The sequence below is a fragment of the Dasypus novemcinctus genome, chromosome 21 (assembly GCF_030445035.2).
Source record: "Dasypus novemcinctus isolate mDasNov1 chromosome 21, mDasNov1.1.hap2, whole genome shotgun sequence".
NCBI lineage: Eukaryota > Metazoa > Chordata > Mammalia > Cingulata > Dasypodidae > Dasypus > Dasypus novemcinctus.
In genome coordinates this window covers 4890920-4909969 of record NC_080693.1, presented here as the reverse complement: position 1 = coordinate 4909969, position 19050 = coordinate 4890920, and the positions used below count along the sequence as shown (strand labels likewise).

Sequence of the window (19050 nt, the reverse complement as noted above, 5' to 3'; positions counted from 1 at the left end):
AACAAAAGTGAGAAACCAGGAGAGACAGAGAAATGCACAGAAAGAAAGAGACCTTGTGGCAATAGCTGGGTCTCAAATAATGAATGGTCACAACAGAGAGGACCTGAGGAGCAGAGACGATGGGGCAGGGGCAGCACAGCCATCTGTCTAATGCACTTTCTCCTCTCTCATATGGTGATGAGGCTGCACCTTTTCTAGCATAGCAATCAAATATTGCTAACCACATAAAAACAATATGGTGGAGCTGATGTGGCTCAGTGATTGAGGACCTGCTTCCCATATACAAGGTCCCACGTTTGTTCACTGGTACCTCCTAAAAATAAACAACCGAGAAAACCAACTCTCACTGGGGAGTGGATGTAGCTCAGTGGTTGAGCACCTGCTTACCATGCATGAGGTCTTGGGTTCAATCCCTGGCACCTCCTAAAAAACAAAAAACAAACAAAAGAACCCACCAAAAAACCCAACAAGAAACAAAAAACACTATGGTGCCCTCTCCCTAAATAATTCTGTTATCCTATATGAACATGAGAATTACTCTTGAGAATTTTATAGAGGCGCACACTCTGTAGCAAGTATGGGCTGGAGGGAAAACAAAGATGGAAAACAACAAATCTTCTGCTAACAATTTCATTGATTCTTCCTGGATAAGAAAAATGGCTAAGGTGCCTCTCAAGGATCAAAATGATCCCACCATAAATAAGAAATATCAGAAATACTTTTCTTTAGGGGCTCCTGCTGCTTCTCACCATGAAACTTCTCCTCCCTTTTGAGAGATGTGCTAAATCTCTCATGAAGAAGATGGGGGGATGCTGATTAAGAGGAGTGTAAGGCTGGACGGTATGTTTGCCACTCACCATCTCCACCCGAGCGGAAGGTATTGACTGGCTGCTAAGACCTAAGAATGTTCTTACTGAACCTACCCCCCACCATCCTATTCCATTTTATTTGAAAGCAGGTGTCACCTTTGTATAAATGATAGCAATTGCAATTATTTTAGGGAAAGCCAGAGTTATCTGTAAATGTACAGTACATTAGACGGATCCCCATCTAGAGAAGCGAGATCAAACACAGGAGTTATTTTTTTAAATCCATCAACTCCCATCTCTTTCTGCTTAGGCTGAGGTTTGCTGGAATTTAATTTACTTCTTGCCATTAGTAACTTTTAAAGAAGGCTGATTTAAAAATATCAATCTATAAGAAAAGAACACCTATCTGCTATGTCATGATTTATAGTTAAGCAATTTCACACTCTGCCATCATCTTTACAGCTAACAAATCTAAAACATGTCACAGGTCCAAAGTTTCTTAATAATATATTTTATTAGAATTTCACATAATGGGGATCATTATTTTAAAGTGCTTGCTGTACTATAGATTTCATACTTTCTATGATATAAACTTCCCTTTCCAGAAGACTTTCTCAGGCAAGTCATTGAAAAATTACTTATTTTTTGTTTTTTATAATTTTTTTTTAATGTGGAGGTTGGACCAAATGAGTATTTAGCTTCTCTGTAGGTTTTCTACACTGATAAGAAAGCAATTTTATCCCACATTGCAAATCAATCTTCTAATTTAGGCTTAACTACATAAAATTAGAATATGTTAATAAATTTATCATTTTAGTCTCATTTATTGTAAGAGAAAGTTATCCCTGTGTATAATAATAGAGTACCTCTTAATCTAACAGACTACAGCTTTATTGATTTACCAAGTATGGTTTTGATGTTTTCTAATTTTTTAAAGTTATAATTTAAATATGTCCTTTAAAGCCAAATCATCAAGTCTATTTTATGCTGAATTACACATTTTTATTTAAAAGCAAATTGTAGAGAGGAAAAAGGCGCAAGGAAAACTTTTCCTTCTGTTGTTTTTCTTGCTTCAGGCTTATATAAATACAGATATAAAACTATCGTTCTGGGATTTTGGGTCTTTTCTCCTTGAAGTGAACTGTAATATCTGTAGATCAACTGCCTAACTGGACAGAAAACAGAGCTAGGTGGAATTAGTGAGAATGGGTTCACATAACCCACTTCTACTGCTGGAAAAAATCATTCAAAATGTATGTCTTATAAGTGCTAATACAAAGGCATTCTTATCTATCTCTATATATACCAATCCTGTACAGAGAACAGCATATTTACTTTTATGGGTGAGATAACTCAGCTTATTGGTTTTCCTCCACTTTCCAGTTCTATTTTGACTCAATTTCAACCATAGCCACCTGTGGATTAATAAACAATGGATATAAAATATTAATCCATATAGTCATGTATATTTAATATAGAATAAAAAAAGAAATGTGTGCTTACATTTAAATACAAAACAATTCCTGTCATCCTCTATGGTTTTATACTTTGCTAAGTTTTATACAAATAAACAAAATGTAAAAAAAAATAAAAGTTTCTATTGGTGCATGTGAAACCAATAATAAAGCAATAACATTTCTAAGAGTTGTTTAGGGGAAGCAGATGTGGCTCAGGCAGTTGGGCACTTGCTTACCACATGGGAGGTCCCAGGTTCAGTTCCAAGTACCTCCTAAAGAAGACAAGCAAGAGAGCAAGCTGGCGCGGGGAGCTAATACAATGAGCTGACACAATGAAATGATGCAACAAAGAATAACCATGAGCAAACACAATGAGAGACACCAAAAGAAGAGAGCAGAGGTGGCTCAAGCCATTGGGTGCTTCCTTCCCACATGGGAGGTCCCAGGTTGGTTCCCAGTGCCTCCTGAAAAGAAGATGAGCATACACTGAACAGACACAGAGAAGATAGCAATCACAAAACAAATGAGTAGGAATGGTGGAGGAAAAAAGAATCTTAAAAAAAAAAAAGTTGTTTAATCCATACCGCATTTGTCTGATATTTAAAATGAAGAGGGAGCAGGTATAGCTCAGTGGTTGAATGCCTGCTTTGCATGGTTCAATCCCCCACACCTCCATAAACAAACAAATAAAGAGACTAAGTTTGGGGAACAGGTGCAGCTCAGTGGTTGAGCACCTGCTTCACATATATGACGTCCTGGGTTCAGTCCCCAGTACCTCCTAAAAAATAAAAAAATGAAAATAAAAAATAAAATAAAGAGCTAGCTATAGAATGGCCAGGGACAAGAGGACAATTAGGATGAAAAAATCAGGATAGTATTCTCTTGGGATATAATTCTAAAATAAGCTTCTTAATTACAATTAGTAAACTGTAGAGTGAATTCAGGTTTGAAAACACAATTACCTAACTTTCTATTTTAGGCAAATGATAATTTAATGGTTGTGCCAGAGTAGACTCATACAGAGATCAGAGGACTTGACAAGATAGCTTGAAGGGGTCAAGAGAGTTTATAAGACTATTTAGATGGGCTAAAGAAATGACACTCAATTTTAAAGGGCTTTTTGTTGTTGTTATGACAACAGTGGGACAAAAATCATTTAAAATGACAGCACTGTAGAAGGGAGGTGGAGAAAGATATGGAAAGAGGGACTAGAAGAAGGGAGGTATTTTCAATCCTTCTTTCATTAAGATGTACAAAAATTATCATGTATGAGGAAAACTATTAAAAGGCAAATCTTTTAATTGACTGCTTCTATTGTCATACATAGTGCAGCAATGCTCCAAAATGTACTCATCAAATGCAATGAATGTACAACATTAATGGAAGAAGCTGTCAATGTGGGAGGAGTGGGGGGTGTGGGGAGTGGGGTATATGGGAACCTCATATTTTTTAATGTAACATTTTGTGTGATCCATGTATCTTAAGGAAAAAAAGGGAAGCGGACTTTGTCCAATGGATAGGGCGTCTGCCTACCACATGGGAGGTGCGCGGTTCAAACCCTGGGCCTCCTTGACCCGTGTGGAGCTGGCCCATGTGCAGTACTGATGCGGGCAAGGAGTGCCATACCACGCAGGGGTGTCCCTGCGTAGGGGAGCCCCACGCGCAAGGAGTGCACCCCGTAAGGAGAGCCGCCCAGTGCGAAAGAAAGTGCAGCCTGCCCAGAAATGGCGCCGCACACACGGAGAGTTGACACAACAGTATGCAACAAAAAGAAACAGATTGCTGGTACCGCTGATAAGGATAGAAGTGGTCACAGAAGAACACGCAGCGAAAGGACACAGAGAACAGACAACTAGGGGGGGAGGGGAGAAAAAAAATTAATCTTAAAAAAAAAAAGAATAGAAATATTTTTAAAAATTAAGTTAAAAAATATGTGAAATATGAATATGGGAAGAACTGCAAAAAAAAAAAGAATAAAACTAATAAAAAAGGACTCATCCAAAGTATATAGTTTTTGGCATACTAGTTTAGTAGGACAAAGAGGACACTGATGATGATGATGATGATAGTGGGGAATTTATTGGGCATGGTGCAAAAACACTGTGTGTATCATATAATATGATCCCTTGAAATCTGAGGAAGAACTATTATCTCATCTTCAGATTAGAAAACTAAGGGTAGTGCTCAATAAGCATCCAATGGATGATGAATGAATGTGACTTAGGTAAACTGAAAATGATCTGTCCAGAGTCACACAGCTACTGAGTGGAAAAGCCAGGTCTGCCTGACTACGGGGCTGAATCTTCTAACTGTTACACTAAAAGAAACCCAGTAACAATAACCACCACCACTGAAACAACGACTAAGTGGGTGAGTACAGGTAAATCCATGGCCAAAGAAGTTTGGGAATGTTGGCTTAAAGTTGAAACAGATTTCTTTACCGGCAATACTGTATTTCATATACATTAAAAATCTCAAGAGTCAGATATAACAGGCATGTTTCTCAAACTTATTTCACCCAGAAGCTGTTTTTGTTTTTTTTTTTTCTTTTTTCTTTAAGAGCATTTCAAAGGTCTAAAGTTCTGTGGAAGGTATAATGGAAAAAGATGACCCAGAGGCACTGCTCCGTGGAAATATCTCATAACACTGTATCTCGTGAAAGATGAGGGCCAGAAGTAAACAGCAGATTGCAGCTACTAGAACAAATCACTTCGACTTTACCTGCACAAAGAGGTAAATCAAGAGGCAGCATAAAGCTTTAAATGGGTTTTCTAAAGTCTGCAGCTCTTCTTTTGCACAGGAAAGATTGAAACAGGCCAGGAGCGTGTCAAAGCACAGACATTGTATTCCTGGCTCTTGGTTCAGCCACAGCTTTTCAAATTAGGTGTTTCCCCTGATTAAAAAAAAAAAAAGGAAAAGTCATTTACCATTATTCTTTGCAGTAGCAAGTTATAACATACTGCTTCTAGAAACACAATAAAAGGAAACAAATCTCTTCCCTTCCTGATATACTTGGGGCTTTAAAGCTTGAAGGAACTAGAAAATAAACATGAACAGAGCTTTCTGGTTAAAAATCCAACCACCCCTAAAGAGCTAGCTTTTATAATAAATATATTCAAAAGCATTCTTTTTCAAAGTTTTGGGGAAATAAGGGGTTTTGTTCCTACTCAAGTTGCATATTATGTTGTTAAGAATGCTTTTCAGAATATATTCCAAATGCACTGCCTTAAGGATATAACAAAGTACTGCTGCAGTGAGATAAAATAACTATGATGAGAGTTCTTCGCTGAAATACCATCAATTTACCCCTTTAGTTTGCTTTCATTTCCCTAAACCAATGCTACAGACTTTGGTGTGCATAAAAATCAGCTGTAGAGATTGTATTGGGGGGAAAAAAAGCATTTTCCTGAGTTCTCTATCCAGAGATTCTGTTTCATGAGGTTTGTGACAGTTTCTGCAAGGGTGTACTTTAAATAACAACCCAGAAGTCTATGGAGTCCACAGTTTGGAAAGCACTTCTCTGAAACTATAAACAAATTAGAAGTTTTAAAATACCATTTCTATCTATGTCTAAATTACTACAATCAAAAGAAAAACCCCTTCCTCATTTACTTAAATCACTGACAAAACAAATACTGTGCCAAGACACTTGAGTCTTAATGAAGATATACAGAGCTGCAGCCACAGGAGAGCAATTTTGCTTTTGCTTATTGAATAAACAGAAAGGTGCCAGTTTTAAGATTGGGCAGATTAATCTATAATGGGTAACACATCTCCCTTTATTAATAGCAGCTGTGAGTTTCTATTAGTACACTTGGCTATAATAGACAACTAAAGTGCAAGGATGGTTGGGGTCTAAATATTCCACAGGTTTATTAAAGAAACAAAACCCACTAACTAAATGGTAACAGAATTTAATGACTCAAAAAAAAAAAAAAAAGAAATTCTCCTATTTTTTTTTGCCTTTCTCGCAGTGTTATTTATTTAATATTCTCAGAGGTGTATTTCCTATCCACCATTAGAAGTGAAACAACTCAGTAAAAGTCATTTGCATTTCTGAAGTGGCTAAAGTGTTCTCTTCACCAAAAACAAACAACAAAACACAACTTTTTCATTATTTATTTCAGGGAGAAAAACAAAAACCAAAACAAAACCTTCATTTTTCTCTTGGGAGAAAGAATATAGTGAAGATAACATGGGGGGAAAAAAACCTGTGGTAACAGTACTTAAGATAGAGATATTTTCCCAGGAAAATGACAAGTTATCAGCTGGTCTTCTTAGAAGCATGCTTTTAGGAAAAGCATCATCTAAGATAGAAAATAGAAACTACAGCCCATGGGCCAAATCTGGTTCACTGCCTGCTTCTGTACAGTCTGTGAACTAAGAATGGTTTTCACATTTTTAAATGGTTGGGGAAAAAATCAAAAGAAAAATAATATTTCATCACATGTGAAAATTATATGAAAGTCCAATTTCAATGTCCATCAACAAAATTTTACTGGAACACTGCCATGCTCATGTATTATTATCTATGGCTACTTCTATGCTGTAAAAGAAGAGTTGAATAATTGCAACAGGAACTGCACGGCTAGCAAAGCCTGAAATATTTACTCTGTGACCCTTTATAGAAAAAGTTTGCCAACCTCTGATTTAAGGTAAACAATGAATATGAATCTAAGTTATTTCAAATACACTAAAGTCTTAGAAAAACATTTATTTTGATGAAAAAACTCTGCTGCATTGTAGAAAGTTTAGAAAAATAGAGAAGCATAAAGAAAAAAAGAAAAATAATCTATATTCTCACTATCTAGATAAAACCATATTATCAAATACAATTTCTAGCCCTTTCCTCAATGCATATAAACCATTTACAAACATATCTAAAAGGTCAAGTGTCTATCATAGAGTGCACAGAGATTAACAGATTTTGTGTTTCATTTGCTCTTAATAAAACTTTAGTACAAAAAAATGGAGATTCACAAAATATATTTAGAACCAAGAGTAGCAGAATGCTAAAAGAAGGATTTCCTGAATGAAGAGTTACTGCCACGACTTCACCAATGAAACCACCAACAAAATGATGGTGCTAGTGGACACCTGCTATTCATTTCCAACAGGAACAAAACTGGGTGAAATATTCAGGTGAGGTGTGTCCTAGTATCTTGTCTAATAAAGGATATGAGAGAGAAAAGCAAAACCAGTGAGTTCCATAAGTTGTTTTTACCATCTCTTTTTTCTTTTTCATGAACTTGATACAAAGTTTCTCTGAAGGTTGAGATTGGAAAAAGTTAATGGGTTGCCCCATATGATATATGCGCAGTCCCTGCCTTGGAAGAACTTGCAGAAAAAAGTCCTGCAAACAAATTATAATACAAGAGGCACAGAAGTTTTATTAGAGGAATACTGAAGTTCAAAGAGAGTAACCAATTGGGGCGGGAAGTACGGAGAGAGTTTCCACCGAAGAGACGGGTGAAACATTTGGGCTGGGCTTGGCTGAATACAGGATATTTCTTCTAGGATTGTGAGGAGGCAGCAATGGGTATATTATAAAACCTTTGCTGTTTTGTGTGATCTATGTATCTTTAGAAAAAAAAAAGAACATTAAAAAAATTTGCTACAAAAAATAAAATAAAACGTTTGCTGTTTTCTCTCCTCCTACCATGTATATAAACATCAAGCAACTATGCATTCAACATATATTTCTGAGTAACTACCATCTGCCAGGCATCCTGGTAGGTGCTGGAGATACATGAGGGAATGGAATGAAACAGACACAGTGCCTTCCTATAGGGCCTTTACAACCTAGTAGAGAAGGGAGATGTTAACCAAACAATCACATGCCTATATAATTGCTAACTGTACAATACAAGAGAAATACAGAGTACTTTGAGAGCATATTCTGGAAGACCTGAACTATCTGGGGAGTAACATGGTAGAAAAACATATTTGAACTGAGATCTGAAGGAAGAATAGCAATTAAATCAGATGAAGGAGAGAGAGGTTCCAGGAAAAGGTCTTTATCCTATGAGCAATGGGAAGAAAATGAAGGGTTAAACCAAAGGAATGCCATAACTGAGTCTGCATTTTGGAAAGGTCAATTTGGCTGCAGTGGAAAATGGATTGGTGGAACATAAAATGGGACATGAGCAAAAAGTACAAGAAGGTATGACAGCAGGCTGGAAGGAAGACAAAGGAGCTGGAGCTGGAGCTGGAAAGAAGTAGATGGAGCTAAGAGACGATTAGGAGGAAAATAGGTAGGACATGGTGAAAAACCAGATATATTAAGTAAGACTCCCAGATTTATGCTTTCTGTACTAGACGGATGGTGGAGAGATTCATAGAAAACAACACTATTTCAAAGTGTGGCCTCTTTGTAATGGGGATGCTTAGTAATGAGCACAGCACTTAGAATTGAAGGCACTAAATAAATATGAATTGAATGGTTTCTCTAACCCTCAACCTTCAGGGGAACTCTGAACCTTCAGGGGAACAACATAAATGAAAAAGAAAAATCTTGTAACACATGATTGATGGATTTTAGTTTTCTTTTCAGCATATCTTTTATCTGACTAGGATCATTAGGAATATCTGTGAACTTGTTAGAAATGTGAATTTCTAGGGCACTCCCCGACTCCAAACTCCCTGAATCAGAAATTCTAGGGATGGGGCTCAGCAATCTGTGTTTTTCTGTTTTTTTTAAAGATTTATTTTTAATTTATTGCCTCCTCCCCCCCCCCATCTGCTCTTTGTGTCCATTTGCTGTTTGTTCTACATCCGCTTACATTATCCGGCAGCACTGGGAAACTGCGTCTTTTTTGTTGCATCATCTTGCTGCATCAGCTCTCCGTGTGTGTGGCACCACTCCTGGGTGGACTGTGCTTTTTTCACGGAGGGCAGGTCTCCCTGGAGGGTACACTCCTTGCACGTGGGGCACCTCTATGCGGAGGCGCCCCTGCATGGTACAGCACTCCTTGTGCTTGGCAGCACTGCATGTGGGCCTGCTCCACATGGGTCAGGAGGCCCTGGGGATCGAACCCTGGACCCTCCATATTGTAGAAGGACATACTATCAGTTGAGCCACATTCACTTACTAAGCAATCTGTGTTTTAACAAACCTCATAGGCAGAGTTTAAATAACACTTCTTAAAGAATATTCTCTAACAAAAAGGCTAAGAAATCATTTACACCCAGATAAAAACAAAGAATAATTTTTTTAAAGATTTACTTTTTATTTATTTCTCTCCCCTTCCCCCCCCCCCCAAGTTGTCTGCTCTCTGTGTCCATTTGCTGTGTGTTCTTCTGTGTCTGCTTGCATTCTTGTGAGGTGGTACTAGGAATCTCTTTTTTGTTGTATCATCTTGCTGTGTCAGCTCTCCATGTTTGCGGTGCCACTCCTGGGCAGGCTGCACTTTTTTCACGTAGGGCAGCTCTCCTTGTGAGTTGCTCTCCTTGCACATGGGGCTCCCCTACGCGGCAGACACCCCTGTGTGGCACAGCACTCCTTGCACGCATCAGCACTGTGCGTGGGCCAGCTCACCACACGGGCAGGAGGCCCTGGGTTTGAACCCTGGACCTCCCATGTGGTAGGCAGATGCTCTCTCCATTGAGCCAAATACACTTCCCAAGATGTGCATCTTAGTTGATAGATTTCCAATCATCTTAATCAAGAAAGGATATGAATTACTTTGAAGGACCATTTAGGTTCTCTTTAATTGATAAACTTACTCTAAGAAAAATGGTTTTTAACTCTAAGAGGCCTGAAACTATAAGAGGAAGAGAAGCTCAAACTTCCAAACCATCTGGCAAGTCCCCCCTGCCCCAACACATACCTCTCCAGATCATGAGAAAAGCAGGTTCTTCCAATAAAGATCAAGGTGCCCTCACATTTCACCCAGGTTCCATGGGCATACGAAATATTTCAAAGAATAATCTAGAGTGCTGAACAGGCACTTTGGTCTCTAGGTCACTCACTAGCATTGCATCTAAAATGCACCAACTTCAAAACCTAATTATATAAATTGGTCAAAGTTTTTGTGAGAATAGGTGGACAAGGCAGCCAAGGGATTTTTCAGGCTGGACAGACCCCAGAGGATCAAGCAGAGGGCAGGAGGAAGGTCATTTCTATGACTGACAGCTTTGAGGACTGTCTTGAGAGATGCAGGGGAGGACTCAAACCCTGGGGGAGGGTTGCTGGACTTGCCTCATTAGTAACAAAGCAAGTGTCCCATTCGTATTTTTACAGCTATGAACACAAGTGAATGAATACAGACTCCTAGACCCTAAGCTTTGGTATTTCTATGTGCTTTTTATAGGGAAAGAAGTATTCTAATAACTGGATTTTAGAGTTAGCATATGGTTATTTTTCTTGCATATTCTTAGGGTGAGAAAAACGATAAAACTGTCTGGCTTGAGTCCACTCTCAGAATGTGAGAGGTGAAACTTCTGGAATTACCCTGCAGAGATTCTTACATCTCAAGTTCATCAGTGATGGTTTTAATTCATACGTTCAATTCAAATAGCTATTTATTTAACAATCTCTGTTGGTAGCACATTCTTGGCCAAAATGAAACAACAACCAAAAAAACCCTGACTACTCACATGCAAACTAAATCTTTCCTTTTCAATGAAGTGATAAATTTCAACAGCCTATTTACAATAAACAAACAATTGAGATTAACATCTCAAGACATTGAACTCTACATTTACATGGGTAAGCTGTATAATTTCATGTCTGCAAAATGATATTGTTACACTACTTCTATCTAATGCATTCAAAATATAATTAATGTGGCTATAAAAATATTCAATGCAAAACTGAATTCTTGGCTTGTCACTCTGTGTATTTGTATTACATTTATTTGACAAATTTTCAAACTATATTTTACAAGTGGAAGAAAGGTCACTATTGAGCTTTTAAATTCATTTAGCTTGATTTATGATGGTCAGGCTAGGTAATTTTCGAGACTGGCAGCAATGTTAGCATCTGTTGGAATACACATCCTGCAGTGCCAATTGCATATACATGTGTACATCTAACAGTTGGTGACTTTAAGTCTTCTATTCACCAGCCATAGAAACCTCTAAGATTTGACAAGACTTTGTTGACTTGTATACAACAAGTGTCAGGATGAAAACCTTCAACAGTATATGTAAAAGTGAACCGAGAAAACTTCACTAAAATTGTGTAATAGCAAATGACAGAATGAATGTACCAAATGCAGAAACTTTTTTCTCATGAAATATAACACTTCACCCCATTCTGTTTTCGGAAAGTCTTCTAAGATGCTCTGCAAGCTTCTGGTGAGTCAAATATTAAGGTTACTTATTGTTTCTTGAACCAAACAACACTTCAAAAATCATTCAGGATGGATAATTATCAATTAGATGTGTGAAATGAGCTTTTCTAGATTTCTAAAATAAAGATGTCTTAAGACAACCAAAAAAATGACACTGAGAAGAGAAAAAAATCCCTGTACTTTGTTTAAAGAAGCAGTTCTAATTTCTGTAGAAAAAGCTATTTCAAATATTTGCCTTTTGTTTGGCCTAAGATTCATTCCCACACAATGCATGCTACTAGTAAACTGGGGAAGAAAAATGAGAGTAGGGGTAACGTGTGTTGAAAGTGAATAAACAAACACATATGCAACACAAGGAGTTTTTAAGAGTTGTGTTTGGATTAAGGAAGCTAAAATTCAAAATGTATACCCTTCTTGTGTTATCAGAAACATCTTTCATGATATATTGTAGATAAGTGAAATGTAATATACATATGATGGGTGTATATATCATACATACACATACTTTATGAACAGAGATGGAAATATATGCATGTAAATAAGCTATCTAAAATTTAAAGAGAAAACTTTCATTTCTACCATTTAAGAAAGCAAGCACTAAATCATATGTGCTGCTAAAGGAAAGGGTCTTTAAAAAAAAAAAGAAAGAAAGAAAGAGAACATTTCCAGCCACAATATTAGGAAACTCCTTGAAAAATGTAGCATTTATGAGATCAACTTAACTGAAATGATCTCAGAAGAACAAGTAAAATCTGAAATGAGTACTCTTATGGTGATGCTCAACTCTTTGATGACCTTGTTGCTTCTTTTACTTGGAAACAACTGACTATTCATGTAACAGTATTTAGCACCTATGGGAAAGGTGAATTGCCAATTTCAGATTTTCCTGACAGAGGTGGAAGCAGAGGATCAATCAGTAGGATTCTGTTGTTCTTAATAATAATTGCTTTTGTAAGTAATGGAGAATACCTGTAACAGAAAAGCTTCTATTTTAGTTTTAAAACCATTTGGCGTTATTCCTCATGGATACAGGAAAGTTTTAAATTTTAAAATGTTACTTTATCATTATTAACATAAGCATACACAATGAGATTCATTCAGTTAAATTATCTGCAATAAAAATTCAAAATCACATCACTAGTTTATTAGATATGAAATATGAATAGGCTTTCAAAGGTCCTTCCAGAAGCAAAATTCTGTGATGTAGTACTATATGCATAAGCTTTGCAGTTCTTTTAGGGCCAAAGAGAATGTTTTAATAAACTCTAGGAGCAGTAGCTCTGATTATTACACTATTTCTAGAGTTTATTAAAATATTATATAGAGTAACTTTTAAAATTAATTGAAAATATAATGATGGATAGTCAAATATTCCCTTTAACTCAAACCATGAAGAGAACTATAATAATTCTTTTATTCTTTTTGGAAAGAGATTATAGGGTAGTAATTATATACATTAGTTTTAAAAAATTATTTTTGCTATTATTTAAAAATACTTCTTGCAGTAAAAATAAATTTCAGTGTATCTCCTTTCAAGACAAGTACTTTTTTAGCTTGAGTCTATCACTGATTGATAGAATAGGGAACATTTCCCTAGAATAAAGTTTTTCAACTTCTCTCCAAATTCAATTCCATTTTATAAAAACATTTTGCTGTAATCAAATTCTTATTTGGTAACTTACAGGCTCATGTGATGGAAAATAATAGTGGGATGAGAGAACTTAATGCACACAAAAATGGAATATCAAAGTTTTAGAAAAATATTTGTTTCTCTGAAAGAATGAAAAGGGCCACTAAAAATAAACTCTAAAATCCACTCTGTTTTTTTAACTATCTGTATGTAGAATATTATCCCTTATAGTATAAATTCTTGGCATTTTTCAGATACTAAGAACTCTTAGGAAGAAAAGCTGCCAAGTTTTAAGTGAACTTTGTTTTTCTTCCTCTCTCTTGACATGTTTTAATGAAAATAAAACTTGTTTCTTCAGTTTAAGTTGTTCTTTTTATCTCTCCCTTCAATTCTAGAACTCATTAAAATACACTTTCTTATTTTAGGAGGTACTGGGGATTGAACCTGGTAGCTCATATGTGGGAAGCAGGAGCTTAACCACTGAGCCACATCCACTCCCCAAAGTAAACTTTCAGTAGTGGGAGACGACCAGAGTTGACTGAAACAGAACACCAAGAATCCAGTTTTGCTTATTTGGTGTCTCTTTACTGGGAGCCCACTATGCTTCAGACACTGGGTGTACAGGAGCAAAGAGCTCTAAACCACAACAACACTGACCTTTGGGGCGTGGGGTTTTCTCAAGGGTTCTCTTCTCTTCCCATTGGTGTGGACCTTGAGCAGGGGTGGAGGCAGAAGATAGGAGCAAAGCAATATGGCAGATTGTCCAGGAGAGGCAGAATTGCAGCAGGTCTAGGATGAGTCTGCTACAATGTCCTTGCCTCTGTCTTTTCAAAACAATACTAGATAAATATATTCATCTTGGGCTAAGGTTTGAAACGAAAATGAGTGTATATGTAGATCTGGAAAAAGTACATATCCTTGCCTGATCCTTTTGGGGACTTAGAAGATATAATACACAGATCTGTGTTTTAATGTAGTCCAGTTTGCCTGTACCTGCGATGTTCATCTGTAGAGGCTTCACCAGATCCGGGCGCTTCAGCGGGTTCCCAGAGTACACAAACCACTCCTTCACTGTGGAGGAGCTACCACCACCTAAACAAAGACAGCTGGGTCAAGGAATGCACACCAATGCCAACTTCTGCTACCAGGTTAAGAGTGTAACAAACCCAAATTTGCCTGCATTTAACCAACTCAAAATCCATCAGCGCAAGTGTGTTCTCATGGCCAAGGGTGATTAAAGTGATTTCAGTGATCCAACAGTTGGTTTCCTACCCTCATCAGCTCTGGGGCTCATTCATTCATTCCAGAAAGGACAATAATCTCTGGCTCTGACTAAAATCTAGGTGCCTGAGGAAACAAGGTACTCTTGGAAGCAAAAGTCTAAAAAGCAAAGGGGGTATAATCTAGGTCTGAAGGAGAGCAGAGAGCTGATCAACGATTACTAAAATGGCCTTCCTGCCTTCCCTCCCACGTGCTCCATAAAACACTGAGGACAACTTGCTGAAATAAGACAAGGCTGTTCTGTCTTACACTATTTTAAACAACTGTCAAAACTAATATTTCGTGCGACTATTCCAAAAGTGAGGGAAATAATCTAGAACAAATGTACTTCTATATGCTTTCCATTTCAATTCTCTTCGCTTACGCGACACAGTTAAAGTGAAATCAAAGCTCTCCGACTCCGTGTTCTCAACTAGCCTATCTTAAAGTTAGAACACAGGGGCCATCGGGTAAGGGCAGCCTTGGAGCTCTATTACAGCTTCCACGCCACCCCCTCGTGCCCCTAACACCCGCCTCGCTCCATCTGGGCTCTGGATCCCACCCTCTTGGCGTTTCTCTACTCACTAGGCCCGCCTTTCCTCTTGGAAGCCTCTTCCCTGGACGGCAAGGCCCCCCTCGGCTGCTGCCTCCCTTCACAGCCAACCTGGCTGGAAGCGCGGCCTCACTCCCAGCGCGCTCGTCGCGCTTCCCGCTTCCGTCCACACTCCGCCCCGGACCCGGCCTTGCCAAGGCCAGCCGGCAAGGGCCTCTCGTCGCCGACTCCAGTGGCTGTGCTGAGTCCCTGTCATAGTTAGATCTCACTTCTGTCTTACACCGCTAGCCACACAGCCTTCTCATCAGCATTTCCACTTCCTTAGGATTCTGTTGCATCCCCTTCCCCTGGTTTCTTTCCCACCCCTCAGGTCTCCTCCTTAATTCCTTTGTAAGGCTGCAGTTTTCTGGCCCATCCCTTCCCTGCTCAGGGCTCTCCTCTCCTGCTGTGCTCCACGCTACTCCTCTCCTCCCAAGGCTTCCACACTTACACTGACACTTTCACCTGAGTGTCCGCCTGGCTCTCTCCTAAGCCCCAGGCACCTGTACTAGGGATGACAGCAGCAGCTAACGCTTTTGTTTACTATGTGCTAGGCATTTACCATGCATTTTCTCATTTCATCCTTGTAACAACTCTAAAGATACAGAAAAGGAAACCAAAGCTCTGAGGGGCCTGAGCCCAGGACCTCTGTTGCCACCCGTCATGCTATACCCTCCCATGGGTACCTCCAGCTCAACACGCCCGCGGCTAAAGTGACCATCTTCCAGCCCAAACTTCTTTTTCCTGTCATATTCCCTATCTTAGTGAATGACACTTTGAACTTCCTGGGCACCCAAACTAAAATGCTTTTGACTACCCTTGCCCGTGCCCTTCACAGCCAATAAAATCAAGTCCTATAAACGGAACTATCTCGGCAATGGACCCAGTCCCTTTATCCCCACCACTCCCACCCTAGTTCTGGCCATGACTATCTTTCGCCTGGATTAGTTATAACAGTCTCCTGGTTATAACTCTTTCAGACTTCAGTCTCATCCCTCTCTAATCCAATGCTTGGAATGAAAATTTCATCAGGTTGCTCCCTAATTAAAATCTCCCCAATGCCCCCAGGGTAAAAGTCTGAACACAGGAGGGCAGACGGCCTAAGGCCCTCACGATCTGGCGGCTGCTTCCTCCCTAGCCCACTGCTCACTGTCCTCTTCCCCAGTAGTTCTCATGCTCGACCGACCGAGCATCAGAACCCCCGGAGGTCGTGTTGAAGCAGTTTCCTGGCCCCCCTCCCTTAGCAGATGCAGGTGGGACTCTCAAAGTCACATTTCTAATGAGTTCTCAGACAGCGCAGGTGCTGCTGGCCTCTGGGAACCAAGCCTCTGGCTCACACTTCGGGGTCCAGCTGTGCTGATCTACCTCCAGCTCCTCCAACTCATACCTTCTCATACATCAGGGTTTGGATGTGGTGTTTCTTTGGTGTGGGACCCCCTGGTCCCCCAACCCTTCTCCTCTGTGGTTCACCTCCCTTGCTTTTCACTCAGTCATTTCTACTTTTCTGTTAAGCTTCAATGTCAGCTCCTCAAAGATGGGATCTAATGCCCTTCCCGTGAATTCCTGAAGCATCCTACATCCATCACGGTACTTTGGCTAATGGAATGTAAATGCGAACCAACCCCTCCTAACTGTGAGCTCCTTGAGGACAAGAACTATGTCTTCTTCATATGGTATCTCCATTTTCCAGCACAGAACAATGCTCGTTAAAATAAGTTGAATGAACAAATTCAACTCAGCCTAAATTCACACATACGGAGAAAGTCTGAGAAAGTATTCTTATAGTTGAAAAACAAAACAAAACAAAACAAACCATTTCCTATGTAATCGTCCTGGCCTAAGGTTTCACTATGTTAAAAAATAGTCAACTCGGGAAAATTTTAGGTTGTATATAAATTACCTCACACACACACACACAAACCATAGAACTGTACAACACAAAGAGTGAACGCTAATGTAAACAGTGGGCTTAAATTAATAGCACGGTCATGATATTGTTTTATTCATTGTAACAAAAGTACCATGTAGGGAGAATAGGCCGTGTTGTGGGCCTGGGTGCCATCACAGTGCTGAGTCATAGGTGCTGAGTCATGATGAGTCAGGAGTGCTGAGTCATGGTGAGTCAGGAGTGCTGAGTCATGATGAGTCAGGAATGCTGAGTCATGGGGCAAGGCCAAGGCCCATGCGCCTCCCCTAAATTACCATATCCCTATATATTCCCCCTTCTCCTCCTCTTCCCCTAACCGTCTGCAGATTGCGCATGAGCCCACACGTGCGCATGAGCCCACATGTGCTGGCCCTCCTAATAAAGTCTCCTGTTTCTTCCGACCGGTGTTCGTGTGAGTTCGTAGCCTGGTCCTCTTCGCTGCAGCTGGTTTGTGGCCCCGGCGGCGGTTCCCTGAGCGAGGCAAGAGAGGTCGCCCCGACAACCCGTATCTCACACTGGCAGTGTGAGGAAGGCCCTCTCCCCCCGCGGAGCAGGTCCACGAGCTGCAGCCGACTGGCCGCCTTCAGTACCACACTAACGCAAAATGGTAATAGGGAAAACTGCATGTGAGTGGGAGGTATAAGGGAATGTTCTGAACAATTTTTCTGTAAACTTAAAGCTGCTCTAATAAAAACAAAATTGGTCAACTCAGTGAACTGTATCCTAAATTGCTATTTCAGAAAGAATTTAGTCTCTCATGCCAAAAGATATTACTAGGCTTTAGTAACTCACTGGGTAAGAACGTTCCACAACTGTCAATGCTCAGTTTGCCAAATGTCCTTCTTGGGAAATTACTAAAATATATACAAAGCCATAATTATATCACCGATGCAGAAAGTGATGCTTCATCCTAAACTGTTCACAACACAGAGGTTTAGAGTTGACTTCCCAAATAGTTTTAAGTCTAAATAACTTATACAGAGAGAGTGAAGAATTTTGTGTTAGGCACTGGTATTCTTTATTAAAAAAAAAAAAAAAGCAGATTTTCTATTACTTCCTTTCTTGTTAAAACCTAAGTAAGTCAGTTTTATGAACAAAAATTCCAAGAGAAATGCCACACAACTGAGTCAGTAATTCAGCTACAGTCCAGAATGAAACAGTTGGTCATCTAGAGCAGTTGAACCATAAAATCTATAAAACCATGATTCTGTACAAGACTCAGCAAGCAAAACAAGACTTGAGGGAAGCACAAAGACCAGATTCCCTCTTTCCTCAATAATCGGTATTAGGTGAACTAGGGTTAATGTCCATATTTAATTATAAAGTACACTCCCCACTGTACGGGATTCCATATTTGCGAATTTGTCTACTCACTAAAACTTATTTGTAACCCCAGAATCAATCCTTGTGGTACTTTTATAGTCATTCAAGACATGTGCAAGCAGTGAAAATTTTGAATCATCTGATGTGCACATTCCCAGCTGTGGTTGAACAAGGTGATGCTCTGCCCTTTATTTTTTATTTTTTCATTTTAAAAAGAATTTATTGAAGTATATCACTCATACATGAACCTAATAAACAATAAGTATATAGTAAAAGTTGTGAACTTATGAAACAAACATGCATATCATCATACTGGGCTCCTATGCATCACCCCACCACAAACACCTTGCATTGCTGTGAAACATTTGCAACAAATTATGAAAGAGCATCGTCAAATTATTACTAGTAACAATAGTGCCCTGACTCTTTTGTTTCCGTTTTCACAGAGTAAACAAGTGTCTTTTTTGTGGTATATTTAGTGCCACATTTTTCACATTTTTGTACTTTTGTGTGTGTGTGTGATTTCACTGTTTAAAATAATCCCCAAGTGTAGTGCTGAAGGGCTGTCCAGTGGTCCTAAATGCAAGAAGACTGGGATGTGTCTTATAGGGTAAATATAGATGTTTACATAAGCTTCACTGAGGCACAATTACAGTGCTATTGGCCATGAGTTAAATGCTAATGAATCAAACACATATGTTAAATAAGGTGTTGTTACAGAAAAGCACATAAAACAAGATAATTTATTAACTGGTT

At 39.0% G+C, this 19050-nt stretch overlaps 1 protein-coding gene across 1 annotated transcript in view; it reads right to left on the bottom strand.

The window, feature by feature from the left end:
• Positions 1-19050, bottom strand: part of LOC131274890 (constitutive coactivator of peroxisome proliferator-activated receptor gamma-like) — a 69621-nt gene that overhangs the window by 34545 nt on the left and 16026 nt on the right. The window contains 3 exon segments of the mRNA XM_071210880.1: positions 14115-14263; positions 14983-14986; positions 16338-16357. Of these exon segments, the coding sequence (XP_071066981.1) occupies positions 14115-14263; positions 14983-14986; positions 16338-16357 (173 nt within the window).